Here is an 18,674-nt window from a genome sequence, read left to right on the forward strand (position 1 = left end):
CCCTCATCATTTTCCATATTGGTAAAGGTTGGAAATTGTCTCCTGATAGGGTCAGAAGTAAAAACCTTTTCCAGGGTTGGGAAAAACGTAGTTTGAAAGAAAGTGAACTTGTAAACGCTCAACTGATTTTCACATGAGCAAATCTACACATGCATATTTGCTCATGCTAAACTACAGCTTACAAATAGTTTTTATGAGTATGGTTTCTTGGTCTACTTCCGTACATTCTTGTGAATCCATGAAATATGCAAATCTGCACCAATGCAAAGACATATACCACTGGTGCACTTTTGTGACTTTCTGTAAGAACTGGGTCCCTAATTAGGTCTGGTGTTAACCAAGATAGTTTGTTTTTATTAACCTTCTATCTTTCTCACTATCTATTGGCTGGCTTCACTGTGAATGGTCACAATCTGCTCTTTCACAAGGAGTATACTGGCACACTAAGTAGTCTGTTCAGCGTCAGGAACTAAAGTGGCAATGTGTGCTTTTTAAAGCCAAAAAATATTTTAGATTTTTGCTAATATTTGTTAGAACAGTGAGGGCCTGCTGCTCCCACAACAATAATGTTTTATAAAAGCCAGGTCAAAACAAGACACGCATTGACCAAGCCAAAAGACTGACCACCAATATCAGACCTATTTGGCTTTGGTAATGCCTGTTTATTTTGAGGTTTCCCCATAATCTTATTGAAACTGGTTACACTGACTTTTGATTATGAATATTTTTTGGGAAATGCTAGGATTCATCAACACATTTTACTAAATGATGCTTTAACTAAATGGTACCTACAAATTTCACAGTAGTTTAGAACAACTTTTTATCCTATTTGCATTTCTTTGTGAACATTTTATTTTGAAAGCAAAGAATCATCAATCTTCCCCTTTGACCCTCAGCATCAGCTGTATTCTGTCCCCCCACAACTTGGGGATCAGGCGGAGCTGTCTGGCGGTGGATACCCCAGCTTACTCCTGAAGTAAGAACAAGCCGTGCCTATAACACGGCGGCTGCCTAAGCCTGTCACCAGAGAAAGAGCTAAAAATCCCAGCCCGCCCTCAGAGGAACCTCGAGGGTCAAAGCAACAATGGTGCCATAATGCTGAAGGCCCAGCTGGGTTCCTCCTAATCACCCCCACCCACCTGAGGCAGGAGACATGTTAGCCCAGGAATACTGTAGGAGCGAAGCCCTCTGCCTGGTCCTGAGCTCCCCTGCCAGCACCGCTACAGCACCGCTACAGCAAGGCAACCAGGGCAGCAGCGCCACCTCTGCCCCTAGATGATTGTTTCTGGTCCAAGGAGGACATGGTCTGTCAGTTTGGCCTGGACTGCTCCCATTGGGAACAGGGTAAAGATTGGTTTGCATATGGCTGGGTCCAAAATGGAAAGGCATGGGGAGCAAAAGAAAAACTGATAGATTAAACCCAGATCTGTCACTGGGGATGAATGTCTGATTTGTTCCACATTATGTCCAATATCTGCTCCTTTTGCTTTGGATATGGAGTCCTGGCAGCAGCAGCCACTCTGCTGCAGAACAGATATTTGTCACAAAAAACAGCAATACAAAGTCTGGCAGCTGCACAGTTTCCTCATAAGTAATTTTATTGCAAATGTTGCAGTGAAATTATCAATGATGCCACAGAAGATGTGATGAGTGATGTAATATGTGGGGTAATAGTAGTCCATAGCGATGTTGCAAGTTATAGTGACCTTAGTTCACAAATTATAGTTACTTGAGATAAATATAATTGGTGAATTTCATTTAAAACTGCAGGTCTTAACCGACTTCCTCATTTAACAATAAAGTCACTTTATCCTTTGACTTTTTCACTGACAGTCTAAGGTTTTTTTTTTTTAAACGCATGTAATATTTTACTAACCTACATAAAGCCAACCACCTGCCGTGCAGGGCCTTTGACTGGCGCAGAGAAGGGTTGGCCGCAGGGCCTGGATCCCACCCTCTATGTGCAGCCAATCTCTCACCTTGTGGCAAACCCCCTAAAGGCGGCCAACCCCAGCAGAACATGCCCTTTTGCCATACACGGTGGGGTTTTGGCTGCCGAGCCTGGTCTATGAGATGCCAACACACCACTGGCAAACCCTGTTGTCACCCCTTGAGGGTACCGAACCTCTATTACACAGCGTGGGGGTTTGCCACAGAGCCAGGCCCCTGAACAGCTAACTCTACGCCACTGCAACACCAAAATAAAAAATAAAATTAGTCCATTGGCTTTTTTTCAAGGGCTGAGCATAAGAGAGAGAGAGAGAGTGAGTGAGTGAGTGAGTGAGTGAGTGAGTGTGTGTGTGTGTGTGTGTACGCCAAGAACAAATCAAAATCTGGCACTCCTTGCAAATCAATGGCCTTCATTTATTCCAAAAATCCATAAAACAGAACATAGGGCCTATGTTTTATGGATTTTTTAAATAAATGAAGGCCATTGATTTGCAAGGAGTGACAGATTTTGATTTGTTTTTGGCGTGGATTTAAAAAGGGTCCTGTGCCCATTTACGGAGCACCAACCTCATAGGCGAGCACCGGAAGGAACACAGGATTACCTTTTGATATATATATATATATAAAAAATAATAATAAATCTATCATCTTTCTCCAAAATCACCAATAATTTTAAGCAAATGTATATTTGATAATTCACATGATGCAATGTTTTTGAATAGTCATTTTTAATAATTGTTAAACTTTGTAACTTTTTTATATAATTGTTAATAAATCTATTGGGGGGGGGGGGAATATGAAAATAAATACAGTCCTTAAAAATAAATGAATTAAGCAAACCTGATTCGGAGGTGCTCATTACGAGTGTGTCAGTCGTTTTCAGAGACCGCTCTGTAAGCGGGTGCCGAAAGACTACCAGTGATGGCGGTCTGAAGACTGCCGTATGATGAGTCGCCAACACAAAACTGCCAGAAAATAGACAAAAATCTGACAAGGACAGCAGGAGAGGGTGGTTCCACCACCAGCACTGCTATGTCGACAACAGCCTTACCTCCAAATTACAACTCACAAATCAGCACCGCAGCCTTTGCACTGCGGTAATCCATTGGCAGTCCAAAACGCTATGGTCAAAAACGCACCTCCACCAGAACACAGCACCACATTGGACAATACCAATACCCCACACCTAATACACATACACACACCTGATCACAGCACTATATAACACACCCCACACACTTACTCATAATCCTTTGCACCCAGAAAGTCTGAAATAGCGAGACAAGACCACACTGACAGAAGGCACCGCACCTAGAAATCACAGCCACATCACACACGCATCACACAACATCAAGAGCAACACAACACGCACATCACCACTACACACAAACAAAATAAACCACACACACCCCAGCCCTCAACCTCACACCAACAAACAGCACACCCAGCATTCCTGCATATCACACACCCCACCATCAACACCACAACCACCACGTCACAACAAAAAAACATACACTTCACAGACGAGGAGTTGAGGGTCACGGTCATCGGAATTGTCATAGTGGAGCCACACTGTTTGGAGCACATATCCAGCAGATATCCATAGCCCAGAAAATGGAGTTATGGCAGATAATCGTCGTCAGGGTGAACGGAGTGGGAAACCATCCGAGCACAAGGGACGACATTAGGAAGAGGTGGAACGACCTACGGGGGCAGGTACGGGCCATAACATCACAACATCAAATTAACATCATGAAGACTGGCAGTAGGCCCCCACCATCTCCCCCACAGTTCACATCTTTGGAGGAGAAGGTCTTGGCCATCCTACACCCAGAGGGGCTGATGGAAATACCAGAGGACTTTGCCATGGTAAGCCAACAACACTTCCCTGTCACCATTTACCCCTACACAGCATGTACTCCCACCACCCTGTCACCCCCTCACACCACCCTCAGGTGCACTAAATCACAGTTGACCCAATACCCTCCCTTGCATGCCACATCTCCCTACTAACACCACTCCCTCACAGGCCCACCTAGTGCATGTATTTCCCACACTGTAGCAAGTACTACAACTACCGCAATGCAACACTCCCTACCCTTGAATGACTGCAAATTCTACTCCACATGTGAACTCCTGAATGTTTAACCAGGTCACACCACTTCACCAACAAGAAACTGGAATGCACATCAGTACATAGCAATAACAGTAGGAGAACCCAAAACAAATAGAGACAAATTGTACAATAGCAACTTTCAACTGATGCACAACAAGCAGTTATCAAGAAACTATCAATGCCATTACTGCTCTGCAATTCAAGGCAATGATGGCAAACAACCATGTGTACCACCAGTACAATACCATCATGTAAAACAATACCTCTCATTACTCAGGTATCCCAAGGACTGTCACACAGTAGAGGATGCCGAAGACAGAAAGCCCAGCCCTGGAAGTAGGTCCAATAGAGGAGGAATACACTGGACGTCTGAATATAGAGGGCTTTCCTGGCCCATCAGGCATGACTGGTCAGCCCACCACCACCACTAGCCTCAACCTACCCACGACAGAATCCCCCTCCCCTGTGGCATCCGTTGCACAGCAGAGCCCACCTTTTCCAACATGTGTCCCAAGGACAGATCAAACATTAGTGTGCCCCACAGTACAGGGCAATGAGTCAACACTCCAAACCCAAGAGAATGAAAGTCCTGGTGTCAGTGGGAGGGGGCACACTGCACCAGGGGCACAGGTGGCAAGAGCCAATGGGAGAGCAATTGTGGGCTAAGGGATGAGACAACAGGACACAGCTGGCCAGGAAGCCATCTCCCGAGTCCCTGGAGCCTACCAGCAATCCCAGGACAAGATGGGCCAGATACTTACCACCTTGCAGGAGAACCAAAGGCTGCAGAGGAAATACCACCAGGAGGCCATGCATCAGTGGCAGGCACACAATGCTGCCATGGTCTCCATGTTAGGGGTGCTCAAAGAACACACCACCATCCTGCAGCTGTCCTCCACCCAACAGCACGCCCATCCATGCCCTCTATATCTGCACCTGGAACTGGAATAGTGGCCAAGCAAGAGGACCCCTGGGCCACCAGAACCCCTGCCCCTTCAGCAGAGGAAACATCCAATGGCAAGGGAGCCAACAGGTATTACAGAAAGCAGATTGCAAACAGGCATGTGAACTGCAGAGGAAAAAAAACATGGGATAAGGCTCAATGTAGTAAGCCATGTAGGCCATTACTATACATCAACAGCAGTATTCACATACACAGGATAATTGCCAGACTGGGTAGGATACCACATATGTATAGGCCAGGATTTTCAGTCACACACGTGTAGTGATGGTATAATTCCTTATAGAGGACATCCTCTACAGAACACCACCTTGCGTAGTCAGAAACAGGGAGATGACAGACAGAAGCTCACAATACAACATGATAGGCCTACAAAAACATGACAAGCCCGATAAGTGTACCTTATATTTACCCAACTAGTCAGACTTGGGACCATCAAACTTGGGTACATCTATAGGGATGAACTGTAAAGGCACCATCATTATTCACAAATTATTGGCAGCAATGCGTTTCCACTTCTCCTTATGAGAAGTCAGCGACTGTTCTGGTTTGGAAGTTGGAAGGCAGCAGTCTCCACACACACGTTGATGCATACAACATTAATGTACCAACTCGCATCTCCAATACATGGTCTAAGTGCACATTACATTCAAATAACACCTATCTGAGATTCATTGAAAGTGCTGGCGAATCAGGTCAGTCCTGTTGTTGTCTGCTTCCTCCTCGTCTGCCTCCTCTTCAGTATCAGAATAAACAGCCTCAGCCACAGCTCTTGTGGCTATGTCCCCCTCCTCCAACAGTAGTATGTGCCTTCTGAGGGCCAGATTATATGGCACGCAACAATGATCTTGCAGACTTCCCCTGGTCGGTACTGTTGGGCACCAGCTGACACATGGAGGCAACGCAATCTAGCTTTCAAAACGCTGAAAGTGTTCTCTGTTAACCGCCTCATCTGGCCGTGTGCCTCATTGTACCTGTCATTCCCATATGTATGTGGATGCCTAACAGGTGTCATGAGCCAGGGCAAGTTGGGGTATCCAGAGTCACCTGTATGGAAATGGGAACATTACAATAGGAAACAGTGATAGGCATAGTGCAGACTGTGTATGGAGGTAGATCAAATAACTGACATGAACAGCAGTGCACATACCTATGAGCCAGGCCCCTTCTCGCTGTAGTTGTAACATCAATGCAGGGACACTGCTGTTCCTCAGGACGTAGGAATCATGTACTGAACCAGGGTATTTCTCTGTCACATGTGATATTTCTGGGCTGCAAGACACACCATTTGTACATTGATCAAATATGTACTCTTCCAGTTTCTGTACACCTGCTCATTTGCCCTCAGAGGCACCAAGGCGATGTGAATTCCTCTATGGCCCCTATTACATGTGGGACATTTGCAATTTTGTAAAAGGCTGCCTTAACAGTGTTCAAATCTGGACTTTGTGGGAACCTTAGGTACCTGTCCAAATGCTTCAGTAGGGCAATCCAGCACTTCTTGTAACACCATACTGAACATCAGCTGTGACATCCCTGCAGCCAGTCCCACAGTCCACCGAAACAAGCCACTGGCTAAAAAAATGCACGACAGACAAGACCTTGACTGTAGAGGGATGGCATGGGGATTACTCAAAGCTGGCAGGAGTTCTGGCTCCAACTGGGCAATCAGTTCCCTGATGGTCAGACAGTTCAGTCGATAGGTCATCATGCCTCTCTTCCATGGTTTCAAAGCCTACTAGGAGCCGGTAAACTGGTGCATTCCTCACCACTACAATTTGGCCGTAACTAGGCAGGGATACAAACAACATTTAAGACTTCTCACAATGTAGTGTCCTAACTGAGATATGACAATCAGAAAGTATTGATCATGTACGTTGTCTGTCATGCTGTCGAAAGACATTTCACCACACACCATTCCTACCCAGACACTTTGGCAATGCCTCATACTGCCACAGCTGTGACAAGGGACGTGAACGGGACTTGTAATGATGTACAAACATAGCCTCTCCATATGTTTTACTATACAGAATATCAATACAGACATATGTACAAACAACTGTAGTAATGTCAGCTGACACCCACTACATATGTGAGTGTTGACATATTGTAACCTATAATTGAGTAAATCGTGACAATATGCATGTAATGACGCAGTGGGAGCACAGGAAAATAATGAAAATATGTAAAATGGCAGCCACCTGTCCTGCATGCAGAGAACGAATGGAAGTGACCTCATTCCGCCGACGGTAGTCTTCATGGCGGAAGGCGGTCGGGACCGCTGTGCAATTCCTGATTGGTCAACACGGACGTCTAAAGGAAACTGGGGCCAATGACTATCACTGCCGGTGGTGACAGTCATGACCACATCGTTCCTTAACTCGATTTTGTTTAGCCCAGCTCACTTGACTCCTGGCACTCGGGCAAGAACAACCTCCACTTTGTGTGCTGCTGTGTCCTGTACCTTGGAGCCACAATGGCATGCACTGCAGAGCATAGGGCCCAGACTTCACTGTTGAGGAGCTGGATAAACCGGTGGAAGGGGTCCTACCCCTGTATGGGCGGTTGTATAGGGCTCCAGAGCAACAAGTCAGGACAACGTTCAATAAATTGCATTTCGGGTGGGGTTTGATGGCTAAAGTGTGTGCTCATTGACATAGGATGCCTGAATTGAGGAACTGCATGCACATGATGTATGTGGTGCTTGGAGTATTGTCTATGTGCATGGGCCATGTATGCTAATTGTTGCAAATTGTTGCAGCTGTATAAGTATAATCTACATTATGTTCTCCATTTTCTCAATGTTTCCCATGCAGGTCAGCGCCCACCACAAGAAAGGGTTATGGACAGCCATCGACAAACAAATGCGGACCCTGGGGGTCCATAGCCAGTGGCACACCCTCTGCAGGAAGTGGTGGGAGGATCGGAGACGCTGGGCCCGGAAGACCGCAGAGGCCCAGCTGGGGATGGCCTGCCAATGTGGAAGGGGTGCCCGTTGGACCCTGACACCCCCTAATGGCCCGCATACTGGAGGTGACCTACCCAGAATGGATGGGTGCTTGAGGGCAGCACAGCAGCCGCAAGGGGGTTAGTGCAGACTGTTATGTAACTACTGTATGGTTGTCTACTGTGTCCCTTACTGGACTTAGGCATTGACAAGGTCTGATGGTATTTGGGGAATAAAAAGTCCTGGTTATCACTCCAAATATGCTGCTCTGTAGTACGTTAGCTATGTAAAGCCATGCAGGATATGATGTGGTCGTACTGTACCACATTTGCTACTGTAAACGTGAGTTACTCCAATGTTGAGGCATACTACTGCCTTCATGCTCTATTCCAGAGTCCACTGTACTTGCCCAAAGTTATCTTGTTGGCACTGTATTTTAGTAATGACAAGTATGTGTAGCGTACATTGCAAGCAGTGGTATTTCAATATAACTGGACATCTGTACAGAATGTATTCCACATATACTTGTCATAACGTTTATGTACACAGTACTTCTGTAGTCAAACTGCTTCCATCCTGTCATGATTGACATGTAGGCGAGTATGTTCATGGATGAAATTTATAGGTAAGTGAGTTAGACAGTTGACAGGCACGTAGGATGTTCAATCATGTGTCCAGACTGAAGAGTTGAGGTAATAGGTGATAAGTTTGGAAATGGCTTTCAGGACTCAATTGTTCATTTATACATTATGGGCTCTAGTTGTCACAACAGGGGCAATTAGGTTTCTTGTTAACATGTGTACTAGATGGGTAGGCATTTACAATTTCCTCCTCTACCACCCTCCTCCTCTCTCCACCTCTGGCTATTTGTGCATCAGCATCATCCGGCGAAGGAGGAAGGGCACCAGCGAGTGGGGAAGATGCAGCCCACAGGACCCAGGAGGTTGGCACCAGCGGAGGCGAGGGGACCAGTGGGACGGAGGGCGAGGAAAGCACATGGGGGAGACTGGGGCTACCACAACATCTTCCGAATTCCTCCTCCGATGGTGGCTCCCTGGCGGTGGCGGACTTATCTGGGTCCACCCCAGCACCCTCCTTGTCCACCACCTCCTTACCAGCACCGCCCTCCCTGTAGCTCTTCATCCAGGAGGGTAGGTGTCTCCTTTGCTGCAGGCCCTTCTGCCCCAGTCAGCCCAGCTGCCCTCAATAAGGAGGCTATTGACCTCCTGAGGTCTATCTCTGTGGGGCAGTCAACCATTGTGAATGCCATCCAGGGACTGGCATCCCAGATGCAACAAAGTAATGCCTACCTGGGAGGAATTAATGGTGCCTTTTCTGGCCTACCGAGATCGTTTCAGGCTCTGGCCTCCTCGTTGACGGCAGCAAGTGTCCCTCCATCTTCTGTTCCCCCCACCACCAACTACCTGTTCCAAATCCACAACCCCTCTCGCTTCACCCATCCAGAGCCCAGCATACACCCACTACAAAAGACAGGGTGCGCAAAGACAGACACATGTACCACATACGAACCCACAAGCATGCACACACACACACACAAACACACATCTGCATACACAGACACTTCCCACACTGCTTCCCCCACCACCTCCTCCCTTACAGTTGTATCACCACTCACACCTGCGGTCACTGCAACATCATACCCTGATCCTGCCACTAGTCCTGTCATACCCTCAGTCACCACAACAGCAGACTCTCAGACACCCACCCCACACACCACATCCACACTCACCATGACCACCTTCACTTCCACCTACAGCACATCCACCGCACTTGCACACAGCACCCAAAATTTCACTCACATATCTTCCCCCCCTCCTCCCAAGAGACACAAATGCACCCACTCACTCACCCATCCAACATACACCCACCACACACATATTGCACAAACCAGCATCCAGGTACAGCACACCAACACGTCACACAAGCACTCCCTCTGCCTACACTTCCATCCTTTTTACACATGACTGCGCCTGTGTTCCCCCCAAAAAAGTCTTCCTTGCCTCCCTTGACCTGTTCCCTACTCTTGTCCCACCCAGTGTTGCCCCTAAACGTTATGTCCTCCTGCCCTACCCAGCCTTTCCACCTCATTCCTCCACTGCCCCCGTGTTAACCCTGCTCCTCCACCCAGTAAGAAGTCCACCCCTCCCAGAGCCAAAGTCCCTTCTCCCAAGCCCAAACAGAAGAAAAACCCTTCCAAACCCAAGCCCCCTCACCACCCCCACACCTCTGAGGTGCCTGCGCCATTGATGCCCCTATCATGTGGAGGCCTATTGGCTGTCAGGAGTCAAGTTGGGGCTCTTACATGTGGACTTTGTGCACTTCTGCTTTTTGGGGCAGTTAGGCCACACCGGAAATCCTGACGGTCTGGTGGCTCATAATATGGTGAGCAGTAAATTTGTTCCCACCAGCCTGAAGATAGCTACCGCCGCCAACAGCGGCCTGACCGCAGTAGCAGTACTGGCGGTAAGTTGGATGTGTTGCGTTGGATTAATCGACATAGTCGTAATATGTCAGTCTGCACCGCCAGCCTGGCGGTGGTTTCACCACCAGTGTGGCGGTATGCATTCTGCCAAATCGTAATGAGGCCCAAAGTCTCTCTTTTAAAATTTTCAGCCCAGAAATGCAATGATAAAAACAACCACAAGAGCGCCTTGCGTCTTTGTTTTTTCAGGCTGCATAAAATGCAGTCACAGAAGCAGCCCCGAGGGAATACTGCACTTCCATCCAGCTGTAGAGCAAAAGTTCCAGATTGGGGAGTATTTTTGAAAATTATGGTACTCTCTCCTGGGGTTATGGATTCAATGACTCGGGGTATTTACTTTTTTTATGTTGCTAGGTAGGAGCTCCAAAGATCCTGAAGCCCTGGCCCACAACATTAAAAAGAAAATGATTGGAAGTTATACAGTTCAGGACATTGTCAAAAACAAAAAAAATGTAAATAGGCCTCACTGGGAATTTTGGGGCACTCCTTGAAGGAGCAGAGAACAACAGAGGAGTGGCTGTGGCCACTATTATTAACTTTTTAGCATTTTTGTTTCTGGGTGTCCCATCCAGGAAACCCATTGTTTTTTCCCCATAAGGGGCCACTACGGGATGCTCCAGGGTCCAACGTCGCAGCCATATCCCTGCAAGCTGGCCTATTTCACGGGGCCTCTCAAGAGCTAGCAATTATTTTGATAATAAGGGGTGCCCCAGTGCCCAGAACTACAGAATGTGGCAGCAAGACAACTCCTACAGGTAAAGCTACAAACCCATATCTCCCCTGTCTTACAAGTCTATCACTAGCTCCCCATCACCAGAAGATCTCATTTAAAGATTCACTGCAATAAAGCTAAAGAGATTCTCTCTGAAAAGGGCACTTCAACCCAGACTGGTTCCTAGGTAATCATAATGATCACTTAAAAGAACAGTTGGTAATAGCTGAAAAAAATTGGAAACTCCCTTCCAATAAGTATAAAATCAATTTGCAATCACCTGGAATTCAAAAGGAGGGCAAAGACCTTGCTCTTCTCTAGCAGAAGCCACAAAAGAATTGACAGACCAAACCTAAACATTATCACCCAATAAGGATAGGAACAATTATTCCCCAGGACAGGCGAATTATACAACACACGTTTCCACATTTCATTAATTCATAAAAGACTTGTAAAATAAATGATCAACCTTGGACTTCAATCAAGAGGAGCTAAAGAAGCAATGGCCATACAAGGCTGAAATCATATTGTGGAGCTCACAGCAGCCGGGCTTATTGGATGCCATGAATAATGGTACTCCACAACAAGCATAAGAATGTATTATTGGAAATGCAGTAAAAAATTTACCATAGCATTGAAGGTCAAATCTGTGCCTTATTAATACATCATGCATGTTCCTTACATGACCAAATTGCACAACCACTTACGAGATGACTAAGCTTCAGCATGAACTATTTCAGTGAAACGTCAGCAGGGATAACAGAGAACATTCTAAATCAGATATAATTCATGTTCTCATTACATTTTATTATAATCTTACTACTCAAAATACATAACAGTCATGTAACATACATGTACATTACTCTACAAACTGCATGATAAATTGTTTCCAACTCTTGTGACAAACTCCATAATAATCAACATCACAAACTGTATATATTTTTTTTTTAACTATATTTTTATTAACATTTTGTTATTATACATTTGTGTGTCTATTCAACGTAAACATTTGCACTCGTTATACATGATCATTAAAACAATCCGCGCTTGTGGCGTACATTATTCTGCTTCTTTGTATATTCCTGTGGTGCAACCATTAACATTTATACGTTTGTTGGGCACTAACTCCAAAACTCTAGACCCATTGACAATCTGTGCAGCGCAGACCGTTGGACTATAGCATTGATCTGTGTCATGCATATGAGTAACAAGTTAAAGAAGAAAAGACCCGCTCCCAACTACAACTTGGAGGAGAAACCACAAAAAGAGAAAAAAAAAACAAGAATAAGGGGAGAAAAGGAAGATAAAGGGAGAAGAAGGGAAACTAGGGGGAGGGGTAGGAAGGGTATGTAACTAAACAGAGGGTCAACTTTAAAGCATTATGTGGGTAAGATTTATAGTTGATAATCTTCAAGGAACTAGGCACAGTGACATATGAAAAAGCCTTGCCCAGGGCGCACCAGTGAGTAAATGGGGCATCAATCTTCCCATTCCACCCCCTGACCTCCGTGGCGTTGAGGCTGGCAGCAACTCATTCTTCTCTTTTTCGCATTTCTCCATGGGGATATGGTATCAGTGCAGGGATCTCAAGGCACCACCTGGGTGACTACCTCCTCAGGACCACCTCCCAGGATGTGCTAACCCTCTCCCCCTTCCACTTCGGCGTTTGTTGTCCCCTTGGATAGTCCATCCCAAGTCGTTACCAGGTCTTCCCAAGTCGGGGCAATAGGAACCTGTCGGATGCCCTTGGCCTCCTCCGCCTTTAGGACCTGCAGTTCGGCCCTGGACCATTTCATAACATCCCTTTTCCAGTCAGCTAACGAGGGGTGGACCGAGGCCTTCCAGCCCTTTGAGATCAACCTTTTGTAAAGGGCCAGCGTTAGGTCCAGGAAACGCCCGCTTACTTTCCCCTTTAACCCAGAAGGCCTCAGACCCAGCAAGCACAGGTCCGGGGTGGGCTGTAGCTCCGATCCGATTAATTGAGAGAGGACAGCCAGTGCCTCCTTCCAGCCAATTTGAAGTACCGGGCACCCCCACACCATGTGGTCAAAGTCTGCTTCGTCCCCCCAGCATGTTCTGGGGGCCCCCGTATATTCGAGATAACCTGTGTGGTGTGAGGTACGTTCTGTGTAGGTAATTATATTGGATGTATCTTAGTCGTGTGTTACGAGAAATCGCCCGAAGGTATGCCAGTGCTTTGTTCCATTCTGAGTCAGTCAGTTCCCGCCCAATAGTGCCCACCCAACGCTCCCTCAAGGATTGCAGGGGGTCTAATACAGCTTGGACTTGAGCCTGGTAGATTTTGGCTAATAGATGGGGTTCCCCCCCCCCGATGTCAACAGGAGGTGCAGTACTCCATGGACTGCAGGCTCTGCATTTATCGTGCACCAGTGGTCTTTCAGGGGGTGAATCAATCTCCCAAAAAGTAGGAATTGGCCCCGGGGGACACCCACTCCCGATAGGGCAGGGAATTCCCTCAGCACTCCCCCATCGAACAGCCCACCCACCGTCTCAATCCCCGCTCTCGCCCAAGGGCCAAGCCCGGGGTTCCCCGGGCCCTTCCCCCCCAGATTCCAGAACCAGTGCCGAGAGCGGTAAGGCCGGAGAATACGGGGGGGGCCCACTCCCACTCTCTTCATACATCTCTTCCAGCATGCCAATGCGACCCTCATCATTATGTTGTTACCAGGTAGGGCTATTTTCCTGCCTATCATATGTGCTACGATCCATGCTGCTTTCATTATCCCCTGGGGTGTGCATAGGTCTAGGAGTCCGCTGCCAGTCAGCCAGCCAGCCACCCACTGCAGTTGGGATGCCAAGTAATAAGCCTCAAAATCGGGGGCGCCCAGCCCTCCCATAAGAGTCGGCCTGCAGAGGGTCATAAGTGCAGTGCGTCTGGGGCCATCATCCCCGATTAGTTCTCTTAGCAGCATGTTCAGGTCACGGAACCATGACGGGGGGGGGGGGGAGATCAGCAGCGGTAAGTTAACAAAGTAATAGAGGAGTCGGGGAAGCATAATCATTTTGGACAGTGCCACTCTAGCCATTACTGAAAGCTTCAGGGAGCGCCAGAACCCAACCGAGGACCTCAGGGATCGTAGTGCCCTGCCCAGATTGCCCTCCCTGAGATCTCCCAATTCGTAGAATATCTGAATACCCAGGTACGTCCGCCAGGCATGCTGCTGGGCGCACACTTCCAGGGGTCAGAGGAAACACATATGTTTTGCCGCGGTTTAGGTGTAGCCCTGAGACTTCACCAAATTCCTCTAAGACCCCAACGGCCCAGGGGAGACCACTAGCACCGTCCCTGAGGTATATTAGTATGTCGTCAGCATACAGGGAGATAATATGTTCGGTAGGCCCCCATACTACCCCCCTCCCGACTCCCTCCTCCCGCAGACGAGTCGCGAGGGGCTCAATCGCCAGGGCAAACAGCAGCAGGGAAAGGGGGCACCCCTGTCTGGTTCCGCGAAACATCGGGTATGTTCTGGATATTGTTTTACCTGTCTTCACTCTTGCCAGCGGGGACGAGTACAGTAGGTCCACCCATCCCACCCAGTTCTCTCCCAGGCCCATTCCCACCATCTCCGACCTCAGGTAATCCCATCTAATTGAATCGAAGGCTTTTTCGAAATCCACCGCCAGCAGGAGCCCGGCCGGCAGAATCAATTCTTTGGGCATATGCATGATAGAGAAGATGCGCCTAAGGTTCAGGGAGGTGCTGCGACCAGGAATGAAGCCGTTTTGGTCTGCATGTATCAGTATGGGCATATGGGGAAGCAGACGGTCGGCCAATATCCTACTGAGGATCTTAAAGTCACTGTTCAGCATTGATAGCGGGCGGAAGTCGGACACGGAGGCTTCCCTGTTGGTGGTCTTAGGGAGTGGCACCACCAGTGCTTCACGTGGCGTGCCTGGTAACTCTCCGCTCTGTACTGCTTCCGCGTACATCTCCGCCAAGCTAGGAACTAATAAGGATTTGTATTTTTTGTAAAAATCCATAGGAAGGCCGTCTGTACCTGGGGTCCTCCCAGGGGCTAGTTGTGCTATGGCATCATTAATCTCTTCTACGGTCACCGCCCCCCCCAGGCTGTCCCTGTCCTCTGGGCTCAGCACCCGGAGCGGGGTCTGTCGCAGATAATTGTCAAATGTCACTGGTTCAAGGTTGCTGGGTCTCCTATACAGGTGCGTGTAATAATCTCTGAATGCGTCATTGATGTGGCCTGGACTAAGTCTGCGGTTTCCCTCTTTGTCTGGATACACTTGTGATGGGTTCGCTGTCCCCACCCGGACGCACCAGCCACGCCAGAAGCTTGCCTGACCTCCCCTCCCCAGATTGTAGGGATGCCATGTGCCTCTGCATGTTATGACATCTGAGCTTTCTTCGGCCTGAGAGTGTTCCCTACGGGCACAATTATATTCTTCTTTCCCTTGTGTTGTAAGGTCCTGTCTTAGTTCCCCCTCGTGTATGACCTTCTCTAAAACAGTAAGCACCTTTTCTAGCGTTTTCCTTACTCCTGCCGACTGCCCGAGGCAGAAACCCCTCGTCGCCACTTTAAGTGTCTCCCACTCCACTACCCTGGAGGAGGCGCATCCCTTATTAATTTCGATGTGCTCTGACAGGTAGTTATGTAGCGCCTCTCTGTACGCCTGATCTTCCAGCGCCGCAGGGGCCAGCCGGCATGATGGAATGGGGGGTCTATCCTGCGATATTCTCAATGTTAACAATAATGGGTTATGGTCCGAAATTGTGCGGGCGAGGTATTCGGAATGTGTCGCCCCACGAGCAAGGCCCGGGGTGCAGACCACCCTGTCAATTCTAGTGTGCACCCGGTGGAGGCCCGAGTAGTACGAGTAGTCCCTGTCGGTCGGGTGATGCACCCGCCAGGCATCCACCAAACCCCATGCATCGAGCCCCTTGACCAGGCTTTGTGCTATCTTAACTGATGCTGCACCTTGTAGGGGCGGGGTGGACCTATCTATGTTTATATCTAGCACTGCGTTAAAGTCCCCTCCTATTAGTACTTCCCCTACGTGTTGGCGGGTGAGGTGTTGTGATAGGCTCGTCATGAATGGAACCTGGTCTTGGTTAGGGGCGTAGATGCTACTCAGGACTAATGGGGTCCCATGTAGTTTCCCTTCTAGTATTACAAACCTGCCCTCCTTGTCTATGTTTGAGGTTTCAATTGTCAGGGGAACACCCTCTCTAATCCATATCATTGCGCCCCTTGCGTAGGCTGAATACTCCGTGGCAAACACCTGCCCCCTCCATCTCCGCCTAAGTTTCTCTCCCTCGGCCAGGTGGGTCTCCTGTAACATTGCTATCTGCACACCCCTTCTCTTTAGGAATGATAGTATTCTATGTCTTTTAGCCAGAGTGCCCATCCCCCTGACGTTCCAGGTTATGATGTTGTAATCTGCCATCTTGTTCTTGGAGTCTGACAGTTGGGGGACCGGTGCGCCTGGTATTCTAATCTACCCGCTCCTGTGCCTGTTCCTGTTTTGTAGTCAGATTCTATTACCCATGCTGTTGATTTAACTCGAAACTGCAAACCCCAACTCCCCCGCCCCAGGGCACCTCCGGAACTATAGGTAGCCCAAAAGACTGTGCAAGAATGCAACTTTTCCAAACACATAACTGCAGTACTGGCCAGCCAAGCAAGACAGGCGAGAGGTAAAGTCAGGGGGGAGCGGCCAGGTCTGGAGGGGCCACTCGTTCTCTTGGTTAGCCATGTCTCCAGGCGCAGCCACGCACCCAGGCTATCCAAGTTTGTCGGCTGTTTGCGGGGTCACCTTTGGTGCTCGGGATGGGCTCCCCGGGTCCCCGGCAGAGGACACCATCGTGTCGTCAGACTCTGCCCCCGCGAGGGGATACCTCGCCACTCACTTGGCCCGCCGCCCTTCTGCCTGTTTCTCTCTGCGTTTGCGTCAGCGCCAAACGCGGACGATCTCTGGACCTCTTCCCCCTCAGTGCGCGGCGGGTCCCGCCCGCTCCAGAGTCCACCCGTGCTGGACGTGCTGTTTGGGATCCGCGCCTCTCCAGCCAGTCCCATGCCTCCTCTGGAGATTGGAAGAATGTGGTCTTTCCCTCTACGATCACTCTCAGCCTTGCTGGGTATAGAAGTGAGTACTGGATCCCCTCGGTACGTAGTGCTCTTTTGACCGCTAGGAATGAGGCTCGCCTGTTCTGGACCTCCAAAGTAAAGTCCGGGAATAGCGTCACTTCCCCATTTGCTACTTTAAACGGGCCTGTCTCACTGGCTTTCTGTAGGAGAATGTCCCTGTCCTTGTAGTGCAAGAGTTTAGCGATTACAGCTCGGGGGTCTGCCAGGAGCAAGAGGCCTCGACGGCACGCGGTGGGCGCGTTCCAGCGTGTAGTAGGGGGTCAGGCATCCCGGTGCAACCACCGTGCTCATCCATTTCTCCAGGAATTCCACCATGTTTGCCCCTTCGGGGAGGCCCACCACGCGTACGTTGTTCCTCCTATTTCTCCCTTCCGCGTCTTCAGCACGTTGTTCAAGTCTTGCCACTCTGTCGACCAGTGAGGTTACTTCCGCCGCCATGTCAATTTGCCTCGGGGCGATGTCCGCCAGAGTGGTTTCCTTTTCTTGGACTCGGTCAGCCAGTTTATGATGTTCTGCTCTCAGGAGTCCCACCTCAATCGCGACTTGGTTGATGTCTCGTTGCAGGGTTGACTTAGTGTCCTCTATTGCTCCCAGTATCTTGTCTAGGGTGTCTTGGACCTTGGCATGGGGCTGGTTCAATGGGTCCGCCTCGCCGTCCCCCGGTGGAGTCAGGGGGTCCATGGCTCTGTTCTTGTGTCGGCCCTTGGGGGGCATCGGTCCAAACAGGGGGCGCACCCCGGGAGGCCCGGCAGCCGACCCGCACGCCGCCGCGGGAGTCGCCACTGATCTCGGCCCCTCGTTTCGGTTTTCGCAGTTTTGGTTCCGTTCGTGAGCGCCGCAGGGCAGGCCCCAGGCCCTCCGCCGAACGCGCTCAGCCCCAGGGGCAGGGGGCCCCGCTGTTGTCAGTCGCGGTTGCTCCCCGCCCGCAGTCGTTCCGGCCCCTCTGTCTGCACCCGCCGGCAGGGCCCCCCACAACAGTCGGAGTCAGACGCGCTCCGCCACCGGGGCCCAGCCGATCCCCCGCATAGGACACCCACCTCTTCACTGGTGGTTTCGCTGTGCTCGTGGCCGTTCTTCCGCGCCCGGACGTCGCCCACACTCATGGGCCGGCGGCGCCCCAGGATGCCCGGAGACTCCTTGGATCCTTTATGCTGACCCCCAAACAGTGGTCCCAAGCAGCCTGCGCCTCCTCTGGGGGGAGAGGTAAAGGGTGTCACACCCTCTCGCGGCGATCTCCCAGCTGAACATCGCCGGCCCACCGATGCTCCGTCAGGGCATGGATCAGTGCGCACTAGGCAGTCCCAATGGGAGTAGGGCCACGCCCACTCCTCTGATTCCAGGTGGGGCGCTCCCTCGGGGG

The 18,674-nt window shown here is 49.5% G+C and overlaps 1 protein-coding gene across 3 annotated transcripts in view; it reads right to left on the reverse strand.

The window, feature by feature from the left end:
- ERGIC3 (ERGIC and golgi 3) overlaps window positions 1-18,674 on the reverse strand; it is a 446,879-nt gene that overhangs the window by 414,847 nt on the left and 13,358 nt on the right. Inside the window, exon 2 of one of the 3 annotated variants that reach the window (XM_069243843.1) lies at window positions 6,178-6,299. The exons of the other annotated variants lie outside the window; for them this stretch is intronic. Coding sequence (XP_069099944.1) covers window positions 6,178-6,214 — 37 coding nt within the window. The 5' untranslated portion in view covers window positions 6,215-6,299. The remainder of the gene's footprint in view (window positions 1-6,177; window positions 6,300-18,674) is intronic. 3 annotated transcript variants of the gene reach the window in all.

Source organism: Pleurodeles waltl, chromosome 7 (genome assembly GCF_031143425.1).
Source record: "Pleurodeles waltl isolate 20211129_DDA chromosome 7, aPleWal1.hap1.20221129, whole genome shotgun sequence".
Classification (NCBI taxonomy): Eukaryota; Metazoa; Chordata; class Amphibia; order Caudata; family Salamandridae; genus Pleurodeles; species Pleurodeles waltl.